We start from the raw sequence: 20679 nt of genomic DNA, 5'->3' as shown, positions 1-20679 counted from the left end.
ACAATCTGAGTAGCAGCTAGGAGCCCTTCCTAGAGGACAAAGAATGAGTAATTACCACTGTGGCCAGAGAAAAAGCTGTAGCACTTCCTAGATGACTTAGAATGAGGAATTACGGTACCATAATGAAGAGAGCAACCGTTGGAGCAGGACTGGGAACAGCCAGCTATGACAGCGATACCGGTCTAGCAAGAAGACTTCGATGCAGGGGAGGCTGCAGTGTTGGTCCTTCTGGACCCATCTGCAGCTTTCGATACCGGCTCCCCGACCTTGCTTGAAGGGCGTCTCCCGCAGCTAGGAGTTAGATGTTGCACCCAAACTTCTGGCATCTTTTCTCTGAGGTAGATCTCAGATGATAATAGTGGAACAGTACTGCTCAGACTCCATAATATTGCCTTGTGGGGTGCCGCAGGACTCTTCCATAATCCCCACCCTTTTAATTTGTATGTCTCACCACTAGCACAACTCATTGGATCTTTGGGGCTCAAGCATTGTCCTATGTTGATGACACCCAAATCGTTGCGTCTATCTTAAAGGATCTCAATGCAACTGCCTCTAATTTTGAAATGTGTATGCAGGCGGTTGCCACTTGAATGGAGTGAAATTACCCATGTTTGAATGGGAACAGATGGAGGTCCTGATTTTTGGCAGGCAACTCTCCGTATGGTCAGATCTGTGGTTGCCAGACAGGTTAGGGACTTTACCTACCCCAACGGACTCTGCAAGAAACCTTGGAGTACTGATTGACCCAAAATTATCCTTAAACCTACTGGTAAACAGAACCGTTTCGACCTGCTCTTGCATAATTAAATCCATGAGAAAAGTATTCCCTTCTTTCCTATTCAGGCATGAAAACCGGTGACTTTAGCACTTATGCCCAGACTTGATTATTGTAATGCTCTTTATCTGGACATTAACAAGTCTGTCCTTGCGGAATTGCAGCTAGTCCAGAATGCAGCTGCTAGCCTGATTCTTGATGTCCCTAAATGTCCGTCTCTGATGGAATTTGTAAACGTTATTGACTTCCTGTTACCAAGCGAATTACCTTTTAAGGCTCTGCTAGGTCCACAATGCCCTTAACAGAGGCACTCCACTCCAGGATCTATTTCACCGCTATACCCCCCCCCGACCGCTTCGGTCTTTAGGAAAATATCTTCTAATAAAACCTAGGTACAGTAGATCAAGATTGGGAGGCAGAGCCTTTTCAGTGGCAGCATCAATGTGATAGAACTCTATTTCCCCATTAATTTCTAGCCTTCAATCCCATACCTTGTTCTGTAAGGCTTTAAAGACCTGGCTGGTCACTCGTTAACAGCCACAAGCTAGCTTCTTTTATGACAATTTTGCTATTAGCTCCTTGATGCCTTTTGGCATTTGTCATGCTCTATTAATCGTTTTCATTCATCATAATGATTCAATGCTGATATCAAGTACTATAGTCCAATGTGTGTGGTGTCATTTAACATTGCATTATACAGAAACACATTGAGCATCTACCTGGATTTCCCTTTGTTTCCTGCAACCACTCGCTGGTCAATCGCCCTCTCCTCACCCCACCACTTTTGTATGTGAAGTTTGTTTTTCTTGTGGTTTAAGCTGTAGTACGTTGTTGTATTATGGGGGAAGCGTGCGGTATTTGTGCACATTTTGAACAGTTCTAAAATACTTTGAAGTAACGTGCTGCTAGAGTTTTTTGTTTTTTTTTGCACGTGAATGCTGTGCACAAAATTTTCAACAATTTGGGAAGGAGGTCGAGAAGGGAAAAATTGTGTAGTAGTCACTGAGGATAATTTGTCTTGTTCCAAATAGTTTAATCTAACTAATAATAATTATATTGTCTTTTTACTTTTCTCCAGGGGTGCTGGAAGAAGCTGAATTTTATAATATCACATCATTAATAAAATTGGTGAAGGACCGGATCAGAGAGAGAGATTGCAAAACGTCACAGGTTAGAATCTGTTTAGCGCATATGTTGCATTTTAATTCATAAACTTGACTATGTTCTTAGTGTTGGTCGTGCTACTTTAATTTTTGTGTAAATTCTGTCTAGGGCTTTGTCAGTCTAATTCAGCAAGTGTTGGTGTTTGACCCCTTGATTTCTGCGTACCATCTCATCACTAATCCTTATTTTTGGAAGTGGCGGGCCTACGTTTTGCTTTTGCTACTTGTTTTCTAGTGCATCAGTTATATTGCAGTTGAAATTCAAATGTAAAGCCATTGAGGTGACTTTTTTGTTACATAGCTTGATCTGATCAATCAAATTGAGCTACATACTCGGTGTTCAACTTTAGGCAATTGTTTCTAGACCAGATGCTTTTCGTCCTATTTTTTGGAGTAAGGCCAGCAAATGCACAAATGTGCAGTAGTTTTATTTAACTATCATGGGTTCAGTTTCAGGTGGTTGTAGGAAATGTTCCCTAGATCATGTTGAGAAAAATAAGCATACATTGATATTCACCTACTTATAGCCTCTCCACAGCAAAACCGTCCCAATGTACCCAACGAAACGCAATAAATTGACCGATATAGACCATTTTACACCATAGTTTGACCATAATATGACCTATTACTATTTATTTTCGTTTGCTATGATATATAGAATAAATTATCCCCAACTGTACTTAGAACTCTGGGGTCAAGGAACTCCCAAGTTACTAAGGACACGAAATAAAGAGCAGGCTTAGTATGGTCTTAGAAACAAACATTTAGAGCAGCAATATTCCTTAAGAGTGGGCAAGAGCATACCTATAGTTGAAGTCAGTGGAATAACTACTTTTTGTGGCTGATGTGTTTTTATCATAATTATGGATTAATCACAATTGCCATTTAATCTCTAACGGATACACCATTTATTGATTTTTTTTCAATAGGCAGAGGCTTCTGATTATAGCGGTCTTTCTGCTCAACTCAGCCGCTTTGTTTGTTCCAGCACTCATTATGCTTAAAAGCGCCACAGCAGTGTGGGTTCCAGAACTAATAGCAGACTTTCTGCTCAACTTGGCCACATTGTTTTCCTGAGCCCTGGCAGAGGTGGGAGTATGTCCCCCAGCTTTCCCTAGTCTAAGGAGCAGCGTAGCAGGAGCTGAAAAGCACAACAGCAGTCTTGCATTGCCCACCTAAGATAGTCGTTGCCCGGAAGCAGCTGGGCATGGACATCCCTCTTAAATCCTCATTTAGAGGTACTTTCTTTGAGTGTCATGTAGGGGAATATGGGGAACAGGAGACGATTTAGTCAGTCCCAGCAATTGGTACCACTGTTGATGGGTTTCTGCAATGGGCTGTAGGGGTTTTAAACAAAAATCGAATTAGCTGAACGATTGCATTGGTGCAGGATGAGTTCAGGGGAACTATTGAGGCTCATACAACTGCCCAACAACTTGGCTCTATTGTACTGCAATTTGAACCTGTATCCCCCCACAAAACGTACAGACGCCCCAATACACACTATGGGTAACAAGGAGTGTCTAAAGGGGGCTTGGCCACCAAGATTCACTCAGAATTCCTCCCAAGACCTACCTGTTATAGATATTGTACAGGAAGACCGTGAACTGTTTTTTCCAGAGGTCGTCCGCTCTAGCATTCACACCATGCTAAAAAGAAGCACTAAATCCATTGATATGTCTGCCGCCTGTATGTGTGGGTTTCCTCACCCTGGTGGATGGTGTGGTAATCCAGATAAATCAAATAACGAGAGCACTTATGTCATTAAATGTGTACTTCACGTAAAAACAGTGAACTACATAAAAAGCATGACAACATATAAAGTATGGATTAAAATCACGTTGCAGTACATAATCAAAATGATTGAACTTTACTTAATGCACCCTTATATGAAACAAACGTGACCTGTTGAAAGCACTGCACACAGTTACAAACCTAAACATACATACATGCATGCGTGGTGAATAGCACATATGGGTATTTCCATAACTATATATGTTTTGATTATCTCAACCTCCAAATAGTCGGTAAGGTCCCCTTGGTTGACGTGGATGTGAATTAAGTTATACAGGCATCTAACATATAGGTAAGTCTCGTAGTGGTAGCTGCGGAAAAAAACAGGCTATTCATGCATTACGTAGTAAACACCCCCCAAATGCCAGGCTCCTAATTGCACTTACTTGCACTGTCACTGGTATAGTGAGCTGCCCCCGAGCTCTCATCTGAAGATGGAGGGGAGGTGAATCGTAGTCTGTTTTAAAGGCCCCACAGAGGGGGGCAGGAAAATTCTTCTCGGTTGGTGGCCCAAAAGCGAACCAGGGATACGGAGTCCTTGTGGAATAACACAAGGACATAATGATTATATACAACGTTGCTCGACAACCCTGCTTTGTGGAGCAGAGATTGGCCTGTGTTGGCAAGCTCAATGCCGTAGGAGCAAGGCGGACCAGACTAGCGTGAGAAAGCACTAGTTAGCCTGCCACTGTTGTCATAGTAACACATGGTTTTATGTAGCAATTGGCTTTGTATAGCCTGATAGGAGTCGGGAAGACTGGCCTTAGAAAAGCAAGAATGCCAATGTCAATATTGCAACGATCGTAGAATGGTGCTGTGAAGTAGGGAATCGTTTTCATTGGATCTGTTGCCTGGTGAGAATAATACAGGGTAAGGGAGACTAACCTAAATAAAAAAGTGAGATACAGCTCAAGGTAAAAACAGACTTTTACCCCGAATGGGGCGGAGAGATAGCTTTATGCAGTCACATGTGTTTGTCATGGAGGTATACAGGCGCATTCTTGTTGGCATGTGCCTAAATGAGTGAGTGCCAGTTGATGCTACGGTAGTCGCATGATGTCCCCAGTTGATCATTGTATATGAATTGAGTATATGGTTCCATTAAAGTGAATCCCCAGGACATGTAGTCTAGGGACAACAATTTTAGGCATTATAATCCCCAAGATACAGCATTCCTGGAAAGAGAAATGAGGGTTTACCTATCACCATAAAGGGGAAGGGAATGTTGACAAGTTGTTGTCCCCAGAGGGGGTATACAGTGAGTATCACCAGTGTCTAGTGATGACAGCGGGGTAAAAGTCTTATTAGAGTGGCCCTAAACCCAGATATGGGTTGCAGGAGATGGCGATTTTTAGCTATTAGTTCCTGATCTCAGACCATGGAATCTCATCATTAAGTCCTGTGGTGAATATCTTTAGCATACAGACCCACCTTTCTTTTTCAGTGTCTAGTAGATATATTTCCCCTTGTACAGTTTCGAGTACAGTCCATCTCATGTCCTTTGGGGTGTGATTAACTGCAATGTAGTGTGCACTCTTTCATAGTGAGGCAGCAGCACCTGTTGCTGCAGTGTTCATTGTTCTTAGGCTTTATCGGCCTGGTGTTCATGCCTATGTACCGGAGACCGCATGGGCAAGAGATTTGGTAGATACATTTCCGTGTTTGAGAGTTGGTGTGTTTCAATAGTTTTCATTTTTCCTTACTCTTACCCTTAAGGGGACTATTTGGAGGGTGAGACTGCCAATACTTTTATAGGTATGATAATACCCACATGTGATAATCTGCATGCATGTTTGTGACTGTGTGCAGTGATTTCCACAGGTTGTTTCCTATACAGGTGTAATAAGTACAGTACAGCCTTTTTGACTTATGTTATGTGACGTGGAATTTAATTCATACTTTGTTTTTTATCCTGCTTTTTATGTTGGTCACTGTTTTTATGTGAAGCACACATGTAATGACGTGAGGGCTCTTTTTTGATTTGGTTGGATTACCTCACCATCTACCAGGGTGAGGAAACCCAGACACACACTTAGGTTCCCAGCTCTTCCATAGGATCAGGTATACAACAACATAGGTCCTGGTGAAATGCCATTGGATCATTCTTCGTACTAAGGCATACACGTGTCAACCAGCCTCTAAGATCTTTGTACACTCACTTGATCTTACACCAGGCAGTATACCTTTGCACCTGACAGATCTAGTACCATTATGTCCAGTGGGCTCGCACTTTGTTTTTAACTGCACATAAACGTGAAACTGTATTAAATTGATAACCCCGCCAAGTCTGTAGTTTTTTTTATCATATTTTATTGATTTCATTCAGTAACATGTTATATGATATCGTTTTTACAAACATTACGCAGGCAAGGTCATTAGGCAACATAGCACGATTATGTGTGCTTTTACAAGTTAGTTTCTATACATTGTTACTGTTAGGATAAGATAACTTCTTGTTCTCAACCTGCGAAATTTGCGGTTTACTTGTGGAGTAACTTCCACAAACAGTTGTTAACAAAACAGTCCCAAACATAATCTCAACAAGGCTCAGCCCGCTCACTTGATTCAATCTCTGGATTCAGTCTCAAATCGCTTTATACGATGTTTTTGGGTCTATTATATGGTGTCTCAGTTCAACTCACTCTGTACTTATCGCAGGACAGGAGAGGGAAATCCAGCCTATTGGGTAGTATATATTATCTGTATGTTGTGCTTAAAGCTCAACTGACTTAAGCGACTCTACCATTTATATCCCATTCTATTCAGATCAGTGTCTTCCCCAGACCCCTCGTATTCCTCCCTCCCAATGACTGCACTTTCCGCTCTGCTCCACAGTATTGCCTCTTCGTGCCATGTGTGGATGGTTGGGGGGGAGGTTTATTTCCATGGTGATGGAGCGCTTCGCTACAAGCAGAACTAGGTCCGGAAATCTAAATTGTACCTTTTGCGCCTTAAGGCAATGGTAGATGCCCAGTATGCAGCGTTCTACAGTTAGTTAGGTGTGCCTGTAATGTTTCCTATTATCTGTGTGATCTTGGTTCATTCCCCTCTTAAACGTGCACATGTCCAGAGCATATGCAGCAAGTCCCCATCCTCAGACTTACATTTTGGGCAGCAAGCCCGGGCTAAAGGGTATATGCAATTTATACGGTGTGGAGTGAGGTAGGCCCTCTCTAATATCATGTATTGTATCAGTTTGAACTTTGCATTCTGGTACACCTTCTTAGGAAATTCTGATAAAGAAGACCAATCTTTATCCGTGAGGTATTTTCCTAGGTCTTTAGACCATTTCTTCCTCAACACGAATAGGGATGTACTCTCATGTCCCCTGGCTCCCCTGTTTAGCCACCATATAAGATTACGACCTTCCAATAGATATACTGCATATATCACCTTGTGTGTTGGCGGTTCCTCACCACCTGGTACCCAATGCTTCTTTATATTTCTTGATATGACTGCATGTTCGATAGGTCTATGGTTTTAACTTCCCATCTTTTACCAATCTTCGCACCCACTGACTTGAAACTCACTCACCTTTCCAGTCTTCCATTGGTGATAAAAAGATCTCTGGTAAAAAACCCTCTCTCGAGGCCCGTTGGGCCTTTCACCACCAGCCCAACGGTGTGCAATGCCCAATGACTACGCATGCCACCTTCGGGTGGGTAAGGACACTTGCTCTTATGAGCGCATGCTTCCGGTGTCTACACACAGATCCCATTGAAAGTCTGCTTAAGTCAGTTCAGAACAGTATACTCCTAGTTTCATTGCTGTACACTAGAGAAGAGTCTATACTGGACCGGAATTCTCCTAGTCGTCCCAAGTATAGGTGAGTCTAGTATAATCAGAAAAATATTTTATCAGGTCCTTGCTGGAATCCAAACGGTAATTAAACGAGCTTTGGCAAAATTGAAAGACACCGTTATAGCTCTGATATGACTGTCCTAGTTTGTCACCTCATTACTGGACACTAAATGAGACTGGTGGATTTTTTTTTTTTAACAGGACAAGAATATTTTCTATAAAATGGCAATTTCCCTGCTGCCGATGCCCTAATTAAGTTTAAAATTGTAGGTACATTGTAAATGTATCTGTTGTATTTAAGAATTCTACTTTGGCTTGCAGTCTGTGTTGACTTGTTTCTTCCTCTGTTTGCATCTTGTTGCTTATCTCTTGGGAGGGCCCTAAATGTTCCTACAGTGAGATTGAAGCACCAATCTGTCTGGCCTTATTAAATATACGTTTTGGCATTATTATTCTTTCCTAAAGAAATTAAATAGTAACGTAAATGTTAGAATATTATACTGCTTACTTTTAAACTGGTTAGATAGGTCTTCAGTAGAGACTGAATTAATGTATCCAGTGGCTGCTGAAAATGTATTGCTGAGTGGATTTTTCCTTAATGCTTCATCTACTGTAGTCTCCCTCCCCACGAACTTCCACAGTAGTGGTGCAATTGTTGTACCGGGGGATGCTTTGAAATCTAGGTCACTGCTCGTGCTGTTTAGGAATCAAAATGTCTTTTTCAATTATAAAGGATTTGATTTTTATCGCCAGCGTATTAAAGATAGTATTTTGCTAATGGGTGCCCTTGACTGAAAGCTTAGGAATAATATTACGCATAGAAGCTTTCAACTTCATAGAGCTTTAGATTAGGCTCACGGGAAAAGCAGATAATCTGCCATAACCCCTTCTGATGTTAGTTGCAAAAACCCAATCTCTTCCCAGTGCTCCATATACAGTATCATAGGAGTATCATTTGTACATTGTTTTTACCTTACTTTAATATTTAAGTGAGTGCTTGATCACGTCAGGTCTAGGTTAAAATTGTAAATTGTAATGCATCAGTGTACTTCTGTACTTGTGGGAGGTTATTTTGGGCCATTAGGTTTTAATTGTCCCCATGAAAATAGTCCATTAAAAGTACTATTTTTTTTTAATCAGGCCAGAAGCTGCTTAGATGTTGGGAGCACAATAGATAATATAACTCCGCACTTAGTCATAGCTCTCTATTCAGCTTTTATGAATGAGAAACTCATTGTAGTCTGTTTTATATAAGAATATAGTTATAACTTCACTCCATGTTAAAAGCAAGGAGCCTTTTAATGTGTCGATCTATCATATTACGAAATAATTATGACTCTGAAGGAAAAACCTGCTACTCGTATGGATTTGCTGGTGAATGCATATAAACAACAAGGTTTGACCATCTGGTAGGTCTCGTCTGGGTCGAGCTATTAGCTTTGCAAGTACTTCTTGCTGATTACATGTAACCATGTCCAAAGACCCAGCCACACGCATAGTGAGCTATCTTTAAATAGGTTTTGTATTAAGATCCATTCAAAGATGTCCCAATACGCTTGCAGTATAATGCATGCACACATGTTTTGTGGTGCGTCTCAGTGAGTGTGCTTACATCATGGTGTGTTGGTAATTTGCCCTTCAAGCATGGCATGTGGTATGCAAAAATGGTAAGTCAGAATGCAAAACAAAAAGTGCATGCAAAGCATTAAAAAGAGCGAGGAACCTGGGAGCACTTTGCAGCTGCCGAGTCATCATACAAAGAAAATACTGGGACTGACTCTTTGCCAACTCTAAGTAAACATGTATTTATTGGAAGCGATAGGTCTTGCCAACTGACAATCTGAAAACACAAATACAGCTGTGGATTAGGTGTTTGTGTAGTACATATAATATTATATATATAATTCAAGTAGTCTGTACAATGGTTGAGGTTTTCCAATCAACAGACAAATAGTGGCACTTTAGGGAAGGAGTCCTCTGGAGCTGAGAACACTTGAGGAAGCAGGTGGCTCTGGAATTTTCGCAAAAAAGACCTATATGGTCTGACATATACTGTCCTATATTAAGTAGGAGCAGTTTTCGAACTTTCAGGCAGCTGATTTAGGGGGGAAAACCTGCATGTGGGCACTCGAACAGAAAATCAAATGCTGCAATTCACCAGATTCCAAGTTATAACAAACATTAGCAAAGCCAATAGGTTAGGTTTATGAATACTGGCAAGTGAGACCTAAAAATCCATGTACATTAATACCCGCCCTTCTCCCATCTGTGCTGCTGCCTGGGAGAAACGCCATAAATGATCTTATCTGAGACGAATTAGATATCATGACAATGGCATGAGTGCCCTTAAAAGTTAAAGCTCAGGCAGCTGGATAAATGAACAAACTGATCACAGCTCTGTATAGGGCGAACACTTTTTTTGGTGTGCACAACTTCTGCCTCATCAAAACATGTACTCCTGGCTCCCAACTTATGGGTGGAGCCAAAGCCTTTCTCCTGGTGATACTCCCATAATTGTCATGCGACAGCTGCACTGTCAAGCCATACTATAAAAACGAGTGATGTTTCAATAAATGTTTTACAGTTACCTTTCTTTGAGCAATCCTCTAAACCAAAGCTATTGGTTCGCTAATGGTTAGTAATATGCACCGTCTGGCTCCCTCTGAAGCTGCGCTTGCTTTGTACTTCATTGAATTTCTATAAGATGGGCTTTTTTTTTATTGCAAAAGTCCATTTTTTCCTTCCAAGATGTTTAGTACCTTGTCAAGGGATTCTGCTTTATTTTGTCCATTCTTTCTGTTGCCACTTTGGATGTTTAAGGCACGTGTGCTTATGAAGTTTAATATGTAGTCTGAATGTTTGCCTAGTCATGCATGCCTCATACTCTGGGTGTTGTCATTTAGCCACAGTTGGAAAATATGTTGACTTTTAATTGTCAGAGGGACCTCTGGTGTCAGATGATAGTGCTCTGGGTTAGAAACGCTAAGGCAGCTTCCACTAGTTTCCCGACTACCACTCTTCTCTTCCTCACCGTGCAGTGTACAAGATGTACATCAATTTGTTAAATATGCAAATATTATAGTCTTGCATAGAGCAGTCAATTGTAATGCACCATAGCACATATTTACCATTTTACTAATGTTTTTGGTGTGGTGATTTTCTGTAATCTGTATATAATAATCAGTTTAGTACATTACTGACCACTCCGATACATGCAACATTCACTTTATTCCTGGCTACATTCTGTGAGCCAAAAAAGAATAGTGGTAAGCCAATGCCTGTGTGTGTGCCTTAGTGCCTTGAGATGTCAGAATTTTATAGGCCCTTGTCCAAAGTCAATGAGTGCAAATTTTAGAATGTAAAAGTAGTGATGGACTCCCTGCTTGATGAAACCATTTTTATCCAGTATTATGGGTGTCTTTCATAGATTCACATGCCTGAATCATTCCCCGTCGTCGAGATGGGAGTCCCCGGTACATAGAAAAGTAATGTCCTAAAGACCTACATAGAGAAAAGTAGGCCTAAGGGCCTTGTCTTAGTAGCCTATCTATGTCCTTTTGTAAAAAGGACCAAATTCCAGAAGGTAGCCAATCAGCTACCACCTCCCTCTAGAACCTTCCTGTCAGGAGCCTCAGTCTCTCAGATTTTCTACCGCACGTTGTGCTAGGGAGTCTCCACCTGAGTTCTCCTCAGGTTTCCTAGTTTTATCTCTTTTCCTCACAGAAATTTGATATTTCCTTCAAAACTCAACTATGACTGATCAACAGAAGAAAGGACTCTTCAGGGCTTGCTCATCTTGTGGTAAGAAAAGACTCCACGTAGATGACAAGCATGAAACTTGCCTTTACTGTCTTTATCCTGACCATTCACCCAAGGACTGTCGAATTTGTAGAATATTCTCCACAAAGACTCTTAAAGACAGAGATGGAAGACTGCTCCTCTGGTTGAACAGACTTAAAACCAGAGACGACCTGGAATCTTCAGAGGACGGTGAGATGGCTTCAGTTTCCTCAAAATTATCCTTGAAGAGGCCAAGGGGTGCTTCCCCTAGCCCTACAAACGTTCCTCCTAAGAAGACTGCCAATAAGTCTTAAGAGGCAAGATCTACCACGTCTGACAAGGAGGTTACTTCTTTCAGGAAGCCTGTGCAGTCGTCGACCACGATTTTCGTCGACGCTTCCCTCAGTGCTGAGGAAAACCATCTCCACAGTCTGTCTCTACATCGACGACGATATCGACTACGACGGCGTCGTCAGCATATTCATCTACGACGACCACTCCATCGTCGACGGCAGGTAAGCCGGTGTCATCGATTGTCCTTATAAAAAAAGCACTCGACGTTGCTTAAGATTCCGCCGACGACGACAGCGTCGACGAATAAGACAAAACCGTCGACGCTTGCACCGTCGACGAAGACTTCGACGATGGCAAAAACATCGTCATCGGCGAAGGCGCTGCCGTCTAGCGCCCCATCGACGGCGAAGACACCGTCGACGGCGAAGACACCGTCGACGGCGAAGACACCGTCGACGGCGAAGACACCGTCGACGGCGAAGACACCGTCGACGGCGAAGACACCGTCGACGGCGACGACACCGTCGACGAGTTCACCGTCGGCAATCGGAAATCAGACGACGACACCGTCGACGAAGCCATCAACGACGACACCGTCGACGCCATGGAAACAATCTGATTTGGTTCCAACCAAAAAGAGTACAAAAAATCCCATTACACCGGATTTAACATCTCCAAGTAGGGTTCAAAAATTACCCCCATCCTGTCTCCTACAAGACGACGAATCGGACGATGACCAGTACGGTCAGGCCACCAGTCCCTCGGATCTCATCGTAAAGTGCCAAAGCACAGATGAAGATGGCGATGATGTAGTATTTACAGAGGAATCTGTACACTCACAGGTACAGACACAGGTCACACCTATGGTGTGCCTTCCAGTATCTATAGTCTCGGACCTCCAGTACTTGATCCAAGACTACAAGAAGCGATTTCCGGAATTGCCAACAGCCCCGTCAACGGAGAAAACTCCAGTGTCATCTAGGCCAACCTCATCTCCAAGACCGAGACTGTCCCCTTTGGTGATCCGTCGGGAGAGAGAAACAGTTCAACATATCCCGTCTTCTGATGACTAGGGCGAGGAACCAGAAGGGGAGGTACGGGACGACCAGTCCGACCACAGAGATGATGAGCACTACATCGCTCCATCTCCAGCCACACCAGAACCCACTACGTCGGATTCCCCGCCGGCAGACATTGGCGGATTCCACAATTTAGTGGAGCGAGCAGCCACGAGATTCCACATGACTATGGAATCACATGAAACAGACTGTTTCCTATATGATTTTAAAGACCCAGTCAGAAAAACAAGATCAATTCCAATCATTGATCACATATGGGAACAAGGGAAACAATTGATGCAGACACCAGCCTCGGTCTCCGCAATGGTACCTAGACTAGATAAAAAATATAAGGCACCATCAACAGCGCCAGCATGCCTTAATGGACATCCAAAACCAGATTCTGTAGTCACCCAGGCGGCTCAAAAGAACTCTAGAAACCCGTCCTCTCCATTGTCAGCACCACCAGACAAGGAAGGAAGGAAACTAGACGGTATTGGCAAACACTTTTCAACCAAGTCAGCCATGACCATCAAAGTAGCTAACGCCATTGCACTACTTGGACGCTAAAATAGGCAATTATGGGAGGACATTGCCCCATATCTGACAGAACTGCCTGATAACTTAAAGGAGGAAGTTCAATCTCTCCTTAAGGAAGGACAAACGTCAGCATCAGAACCAATTGATTGTGCTGTAGATGTCGCAATGACCGGCTTCAGACAACTAGCAGGTGTCGCGGTCTTGCAAAGACAAGGGTGGCTCAAGGCGACATCCTTTCGTCAAGAAGTACAAACTAAAGTACTCGACATGCCCTACGACGGCCAACACCTCTTGGGGGAAAAAATAGACGAGGCCTTACAGACAATCAAAAAAGACACGGACACTGCACGAGCGCTTGGCACGTTGCAGTTTAAAAACCAGTCCTTTCGAGGGAACAGGGGTAGAGGTCAGCCCTCTTATAGAGGATCATAACAGAGCAAAACCTCATACTCATACAATCAAGGCCGATCGCAATACCAGCAGCGACAACAGCCACAAGGACGTCGGACCTCTTACGGAAGGTCTAACTACAGGGGAAAAAATCAAAGGAAACCCACTGGCGGACACCAATGACCGGTTCCGGCAGCCAGTCCATCCACCATCTCGTTCTTTAAAAATTGGAGGAAAACTAACACACTTCCTCCACAATTGGAGATCAATAACAACAGATCGGTGGGTGCTCCAATTGATCCAATACGGACATTCATTGGAATTCAATTCAATTCCCCCGATAACTCCTCCTCGCAAGCTCCAACACGGGCACTTACGATTACTCCTTCAAGAAGTCTCTTCAATGTTAAAGAAAGGAGCAATAGAGCGCGTTCCACCAGCTCACAAGGAGAAGGGATTTTATTCCCGCTTCTTTCTAATACAACAAAAACAGAAAAAATGGAGGCCCATCCTAGATCTCAGGGCACTCAATACATTCTTGAAGAGCCAATCGTTTCGGATGGTGACTATCCAAGAGATCTTAGGCTCACTGGAGGAAGGAGACTTTATGACGTCTTTAGATCTACAAGACGCGTATTATCACATCCCAATTCACAAACGCCACAGAAAATTTCTCAGATTCGCAGTAGCGGGACCACACTACCAATTCTGTGTCCTCCCATTCGGCCTCAAATCGGCACCTTGAATTTTCACCAAGTGCCTCTCCCCTGTGGCAGCTTTCCTACGGCAGAACGGACACCAAGTCTTCCCCTACCTGGACGACTGGCTGGTAAAAGCACCATCTATAACAGGCGCAACAGAGTCTTCCAACGCCTGTCTCAAACTTTTCCAACAACTTGGCCTGACGCTCAATCACGAGAAGTCTACCTTACAGCCTTCCAAAGTCCTTACCTTCCTTGGGGCCACCTTGAACACGGAATGTTCAAAAGCATTCCCATCACAAGAGAGGAAACACAAGCTGATTGCTCTGGCCACTGCAGTGGCTTCAAAGAAAACCCTACTGGTCCGTACTTTCAAGTCCCTGCTTGGGATGATGTCCTCGTGCATCCTGCTTATTCCACACTGTCGACTCAGGATGCGCCCTCTGCAAGAGGCCTTGACCAGGCAGTGGACTCAGAGCACAGGCTCTTTCGAGGATCACATCGTGATTACTCGACAAATCATCAAGGCCTTACTCTGGTGGAGGACGCCCAAAAATCTCTCAAGGATTACCATTCCTGCAACCCCACACGTAATAACTACGGATGCCTCTCTAGAAGGATGGGGAGCGGTCCTTCAAGAATTACAGATCAGTGGCAAGTGGACGGACCAGGAGCGGTAGCTCCATATCAACCTCCTAGAGCTGAGGGCAGTTTCCTATCTCTGCAGGCCTTCCTCCCGCGCATCACAAACTCACCAGTGTTTGTCAGAACAGACAACACCACAACTATGCACTACTTGAACAAGCAGGGAGGGACGCGTTCGCTAACACTATCTCGCGAATCGCAGAAAATGTGGAACTGGCTAGTGCTACATAATATCTCGCTGACAGCAGAGTATGTCCCAGGCAAGGACAACGTCATAGCAGATGCTCTAAGCAGACAACGATCCCTGTCACACGAATGGGAACTCGATCAGAAAGTGCTGAATCACATCTTCTCAGAATGGGGGAGTCCGCAGATCGACCTCTTTGCCACCAGGGAGAACGCCAAATGCCACAACTTCGCAAGTTGGCATCCCCAGTTGCGGTCACTCGGAAATGCATTTTCCATCGCCTGGCGCAACGTGTTTGCGTACGCATTTCCGCCATTTCCCCTCATACCAAGAGTAATTCGGAAAATGAAAACGGAGCGATGCACTCTAATTCTGATTGGCCCGTTCTGGCCAAGACAACATTGGTTCATGGACCTCCATCGCCTCTCAGTCCAACCACCAATCAATCTGGGACAACATCCATCACTATTCACGATGTCCAAAGGTCAGGTACTACACCCGAATCTGAAATCTCTCAGATTATCGGCATGCCTCCTGAGCACCGAGAATTCTGCCAAATAGACATTCCGCAGGAGTGCAAGGATGTCCTCGCGAAAGCAAGAGCAGACAGCACAAACAAGACCTATTCCTTGAAATGGAAACACTTCTGCATTTGGTGTAAGGACAAAGGTCTCCACCCTTTCCGGGTTACTCCAGAACAGCTATTGCCATATCTCTTACACCTGGCACAATCAGGACTTGCACATGCCTCTATTAGAGTTCATCTGGCAGCAATTTCCCGGTTTACGAGGACGTCAAAAGGGCCCTCTATCTGGTCAAACAGGTTGATAAAGCAATTCCTTAAGGGGCTCTACAGATCCTTCCCTCGACCAAGAAGAGTTCCACCAACATGGCATCTCAATGTAGTACTCAATCAATTGATGAAGCACCCTTTCGAGCCAATCCATAGGGCAGATCTCAAATATATCTCCTGGAAGACAGCCCTTCTATTGGCTCTGACCTCAGCTAGAAGGGTCAGCGAACTACAGGCTCTTTCCATACAAGATCCTTTCATGCAGGTCAAAGAGGATAGAGGGATTCTAAGAACGAATTCCCGCTTTATTCCTAAGGTCCCGTCGGACTTACATTTAAATGAGCCATTAGTCCTTCGTTCATTCTTCCCAAATCCAAGTACCGCAGCTGAAAGGTCCCTACATTCCTTGGACCTGAAGAGGTGTCTTAAGTTTTATCTAGACAAAACAAAGCATTTCAGAAAAATGAATCCGCTTTTCATCGCTTTCAGCAGACCAAGGAAGGACATGCCACTTTCCAAACAGAGCATTTCACGATGGATATCCTCTGTAATTGCATCTTGCCATGAAAAGGCCGGAAGGCCATTACAATCCACAGTACGAGCTCATTCTACGAGAGCTATGTCAACATCAGCTGCACTATTTGCTGGAGTGCCAATACTGGACATTTGCAGAGCAGCGACCTGGAAGTCGCCACATACCTTCACCAGGCACTACTGCCTGGATATGGAACTGATGCAGGATGCACCCGTGGGCCAGGCTGTGCTTCGCCACCTATTCCAGTGAGGTGAGCCCTCCTCCTTCCCACCTTCCTTCACTGGTATGCACATTTCTTTACTTATTTCTTGTTACTTGTTGATGGTTCTTAGTCGTATGATATGTATTATCGCAGACTGCTTACACTGTTCCATCAGACATGTGCATAATATATTGCTTGCTACTCTGATTCAGGCATGTGAATCTATGAAAGACACCCATAATACTGGATAAGAAATGCGTTACTTACCTGTAACTGCAGTTATCCAGTATTGGTGTCTTTCATAGATTCACATGCAACCCTCCCGCCTCCCCTGCAAGGTCTCACCTCTCTCTCTCTCTAACATGTATGACGCCTACCTAGCTTGGTGCGTACGAAAATCTGAGAGACTGAGGCTCCTGACAGGAAGGTTCTAGAGGGTGGTGGTAGCTGATTGGCTACCTTCTGGAATTTGGTCCTTTTTACAAAAGGACATAGGCTACTAAGGCAAGGCCCTTAGGCCTACTTTTCTCTATGTATGTCTTTAAGAGATTACTTTTCTATGTACCGGGGACTCCCATCTCGACGACTGGGAATGATTCAGGCATGTGAATCTATGAAAGACACCAATACTGGATAACTGCAGTTACAGGTAAGTAACGCATTTCATCCTAGATCTCGCATTAAGAGCAATGTGATTTTGCTTGATGTTACTGCTCATCATTTCATGTAGTTTGAAGAGCTACAACTGTAGCCCCTATACTAAGATTGGTGTGCTTTACAAATATCCATTACATTGAAAAGGGAAGGTCGTGTAATAAACAAATGTCCCTTGTTAAAACTTCAAGTAAGCTTTTGGTCCATTAAGGAAAAAACATAATTTCAGCGAAGTTATTGGCCCATAGACATTCAAGTATAGTTGAAGACCTCTAAAGAAAGAATAACATTTTCTTTGATAATATCCCCACAAGATGTGGTATTTTGGGGCACTACATAGTGGCCCCTCCCTTTACTGAGTGATAGTTAATCTCAATGAGCTAGGCTGTGGAGGACTGGCAGCAGGGACAGAAATGGATTATAGTTTAACGCAGTTTTACCTGTCATAGAAAGTTTTGAGGGGGTGCCTGCAGGGGAGCGTGAGCATTTTCTCCAGCTCACCTTATCGGCGGACCTTGGACCCTGGGATTTCCGGCCCCTGACGACCACTCTTCGCCTCCCTCCAGCCGCCGCAGTGGTCATCTAGCGCGGCAGCAGTGCGGAGGGGGGCGCTGCAAACTACACTTCCCAGGCTCCCTCTGCTGTGGCCAGACGCCACACCATCGCGCCGGGCGGCGCATAAAGCAGGCATCACCCCGGTGGAGCGGGGGTGCCTGCAGGGGAGCGTGAGCATTTTCTCCAGCTCACCTTATCGGCGGACCTTGGACCCTGGGATTTCCGGCCCCTGACGACCACTCTTCGCCTCCCTCCAGCCGCCGCAGTGGTCATCTAGCGCGGCAGCAGTGCGGAGAGGGGCGCTGCAAACTACACTTCCCAGGCTCCCTCTGCTGTGGCCAGACGCCACACCATCGCGCCGGGCGGCGCATAAAGCAGGCATCACCCCAGTGGAGCGGGGGTGCCTGCAGGGGAGCGTGAGCATTTTCTCCAGCTCACCTTATCGGCGGACCTTGGACCCTGGGATTTCCGGCCCCTGACGACCACTCTTCGCCTCTCTTCGCCTCCCTCCAGCCGCCGCAGTGGTCATCTAGCGCGGCAGCAGTGCGGAGTGGGGCGCGTCAAACAACACTTCCCAGGCTCCCTCTGCTGTGGCCAGACGCCACACCATCGCGCCGGGCGGCGCATAAAGCAGGCATCACCCCGGTGGAGCGGGGGTGCCTGCAGGGGAGCGTGAGCATTTTCTCCAGCTCACCTTATCGGCGGACCTTGGACCCTGGGATTTCCGGCCCCTGACGACCACTCTTCGCCTCTCTTCGCCTCCCTCCAGCCGCCGCAGTGGTCATCTAGCGCGGCAGCAGTGCGGAGGGGGGCGCTGCAAACTACACTTCCCAGGCTCCCTCTGCTGTGGCCAGACGCCACACCATCGCGCCGGGCGGCGCATAAAGCAGGCATCACCCCGGTGGAGCGGGGGTGCCTGCAGGGGAGCGTGAGCATTTTCTCCAGCTCACCTTATCGGCGGACCTTGGACCCTGGGATTTCCGGCCCCTGACGACCACTCTTCGCCTCTCTTCGCCTCCCTCCAGCCGCCGCAGTGGTCATCTAGCGCGGCAGCAGTGCGGAGGGGGGCGCTGCAAACTACACTTCCCAGGCTCCCTCTGCTGTGGCCAGACGCCACACCATCGCGCCGGGCGGCGCATAAAGCAGGCATCACCCCAGCTCCGCGGGACGCGTGCGGGACGCCGGGCTAAGCCCGGGCAAAGGGCGGGCCCTCTACGGCCCTCATCGGACCGAGGAAGACGGGGACGGGCCACCCCTTTGTACGTCGAGAGGTAAAGTTCCGATCAGTACTTACTCTAACTATGCCTAAACCCAATACAGGGGTTATGTCCGACAAAATCCCTGATGATATTTTTGCATAGTCTTCACCTAGTTATGCGTGGCTGAATGACTTAAATAGCTTGTGTAGGGTTAAGTACGCCCCAACAGCACCTTCTCCCACGTTACCATGCCCAAGGGAGCTGAAATCCCTCCCTGATACCCATAAAATATCCCCCACGGTCATACCTGCCCAAAGGAAGATTGATGGGGACAAAGACAAAGAAAACGGGAGTCTTCTCAAAAGACAAAAATCTGATAAACCTTCTACACCATCTCTAATTAATTCGTCCTTCCTTTCACCACCTGCTGCTATCTTGGACGATTTATTACCATCTTTTCATCAGGCCCTTCTGACTAGGATCGAGAATCTGATCGAAACTTTAATACACCCCCTGATGGTCAAAATCAACACTTTGGAGGAGAAGCTGACGGGGTTGGAGCACTCCATTGAATCTCTCATGAAATCCTCAACCCATGTCGTAACAACTCAATGCCCGCCGACACCTGCTCTCTCAAATTTACCTACTCTGGTTATTCCTTATGAAGCGGTGCCCACCCGATTGCCAACCTCCACCTCCTCGTTCCTTATCAATCCCAAAGCCCCCCCGAAATTGACAACAGCACGTAACATTCCGTCTAACCAGGTGCGCACCACCCATATACACTTACCTCCAGAGGCAGCGCCTTTCGTAATTGTTCTCTCGGGTGTCCCTGAGCTAACAAAAGGCAAAGTTGAGAGACAATACGAACTTATGAACAAGGTCAAGTTTTGGTTAACTAAAAACAGACCCCTGCCCAAACACCTTGATGGCCATATAATAAGTGTTCGGAGGGTTGGATGGCTTGGACCCCAAAGAAAAGACATCTTGGGCGACTTGATCCTGATTCGATTTAGAAGCAGACACATTGTACCATACATACAGACATGGCCATCTCATAATGGTGATGGACCTATCTCTACCTGGAATCTACATGATTTTTACCCTAATATGTCCTACATGCATTCCTCTAGTTCCTGGGGCATTGTCAACAACCAAGTGGGTAGAGGATCCCATTTAAGTAATGGTAGTAGTGCTCCAGTGGCTTTCAATTTTCCCAAACTATCGTACAATAGTTTAATGTCTTGTAATTACTAAATTGCTCAGAACACTCTTTTTGAATCAGTCCTATCTCATCCGCCTAAAATTAGAAACTGTTACTCCGCACAAGCATTTTTTTAAAAAGTATTTTAAATGTCTGTAGACCCTTGATTTATTTGCACTTTTTTATGATTATTGTTCTCCCTTTGTACCGCAGATAATGGAAATATATGATTTATCTGTACTTATATGCACTGTATTACATCTTTGCACTTGGATAATTGTAATTTTGAATATGCTGAATTGTTTTTGTAGATTGTACTTTTATGGATTTTTCTTGTAAATCCGAATAAAGATATTTGAATCTGAATCTGAGTGTTCATTTCAACCAAGGGTGCTAGCAGGACCTATTT

The 20679-nt window shown here is 45.0% G+C and overlaps 1 protein-coding gene across 2 annotated transcripts in view; it reads left to right on the top strand.

The window, feature by feature from the left end:
- KCTD5 (potassium channel tetramerization domain containing 5) overlaps positions 1-20679 on the top strand; it is a 192128-nt gene that overhangs the window by 43329 nt on the left and 128120 nt on the right. For both annotated transcript variants that reach the window (XM_078664941.1, XM_078664940.1), the window contains exon 3: positions 1854-1945. In XM_078664941.1, coding sequence (XP_078521067.1) covers positions 1854-1945 — 92 coding nt within the window. The remainder of the gene's footprint in view (positions 1-1853; positions 1946-20679) is intronic.

This window comes from Lissotriton helveticus, chromosome 10 (genome assembly GCF_964261635.1).
Source record: "Lissotriton helveticus chromosome 10, aLisHel1.1, whole genome shotgun sequence".
NCBI classification, from domain to species: Eukaryota; Metazoa; Chordata; class Amphibia; order Caudata; family Salamandridae; genus Lissotriton; species Lissotriton helveticus.
Note: the sequence above shows the minus strand (reverse complement) of the source record. Positions and strands in the feature narration are given on the sequence as shown.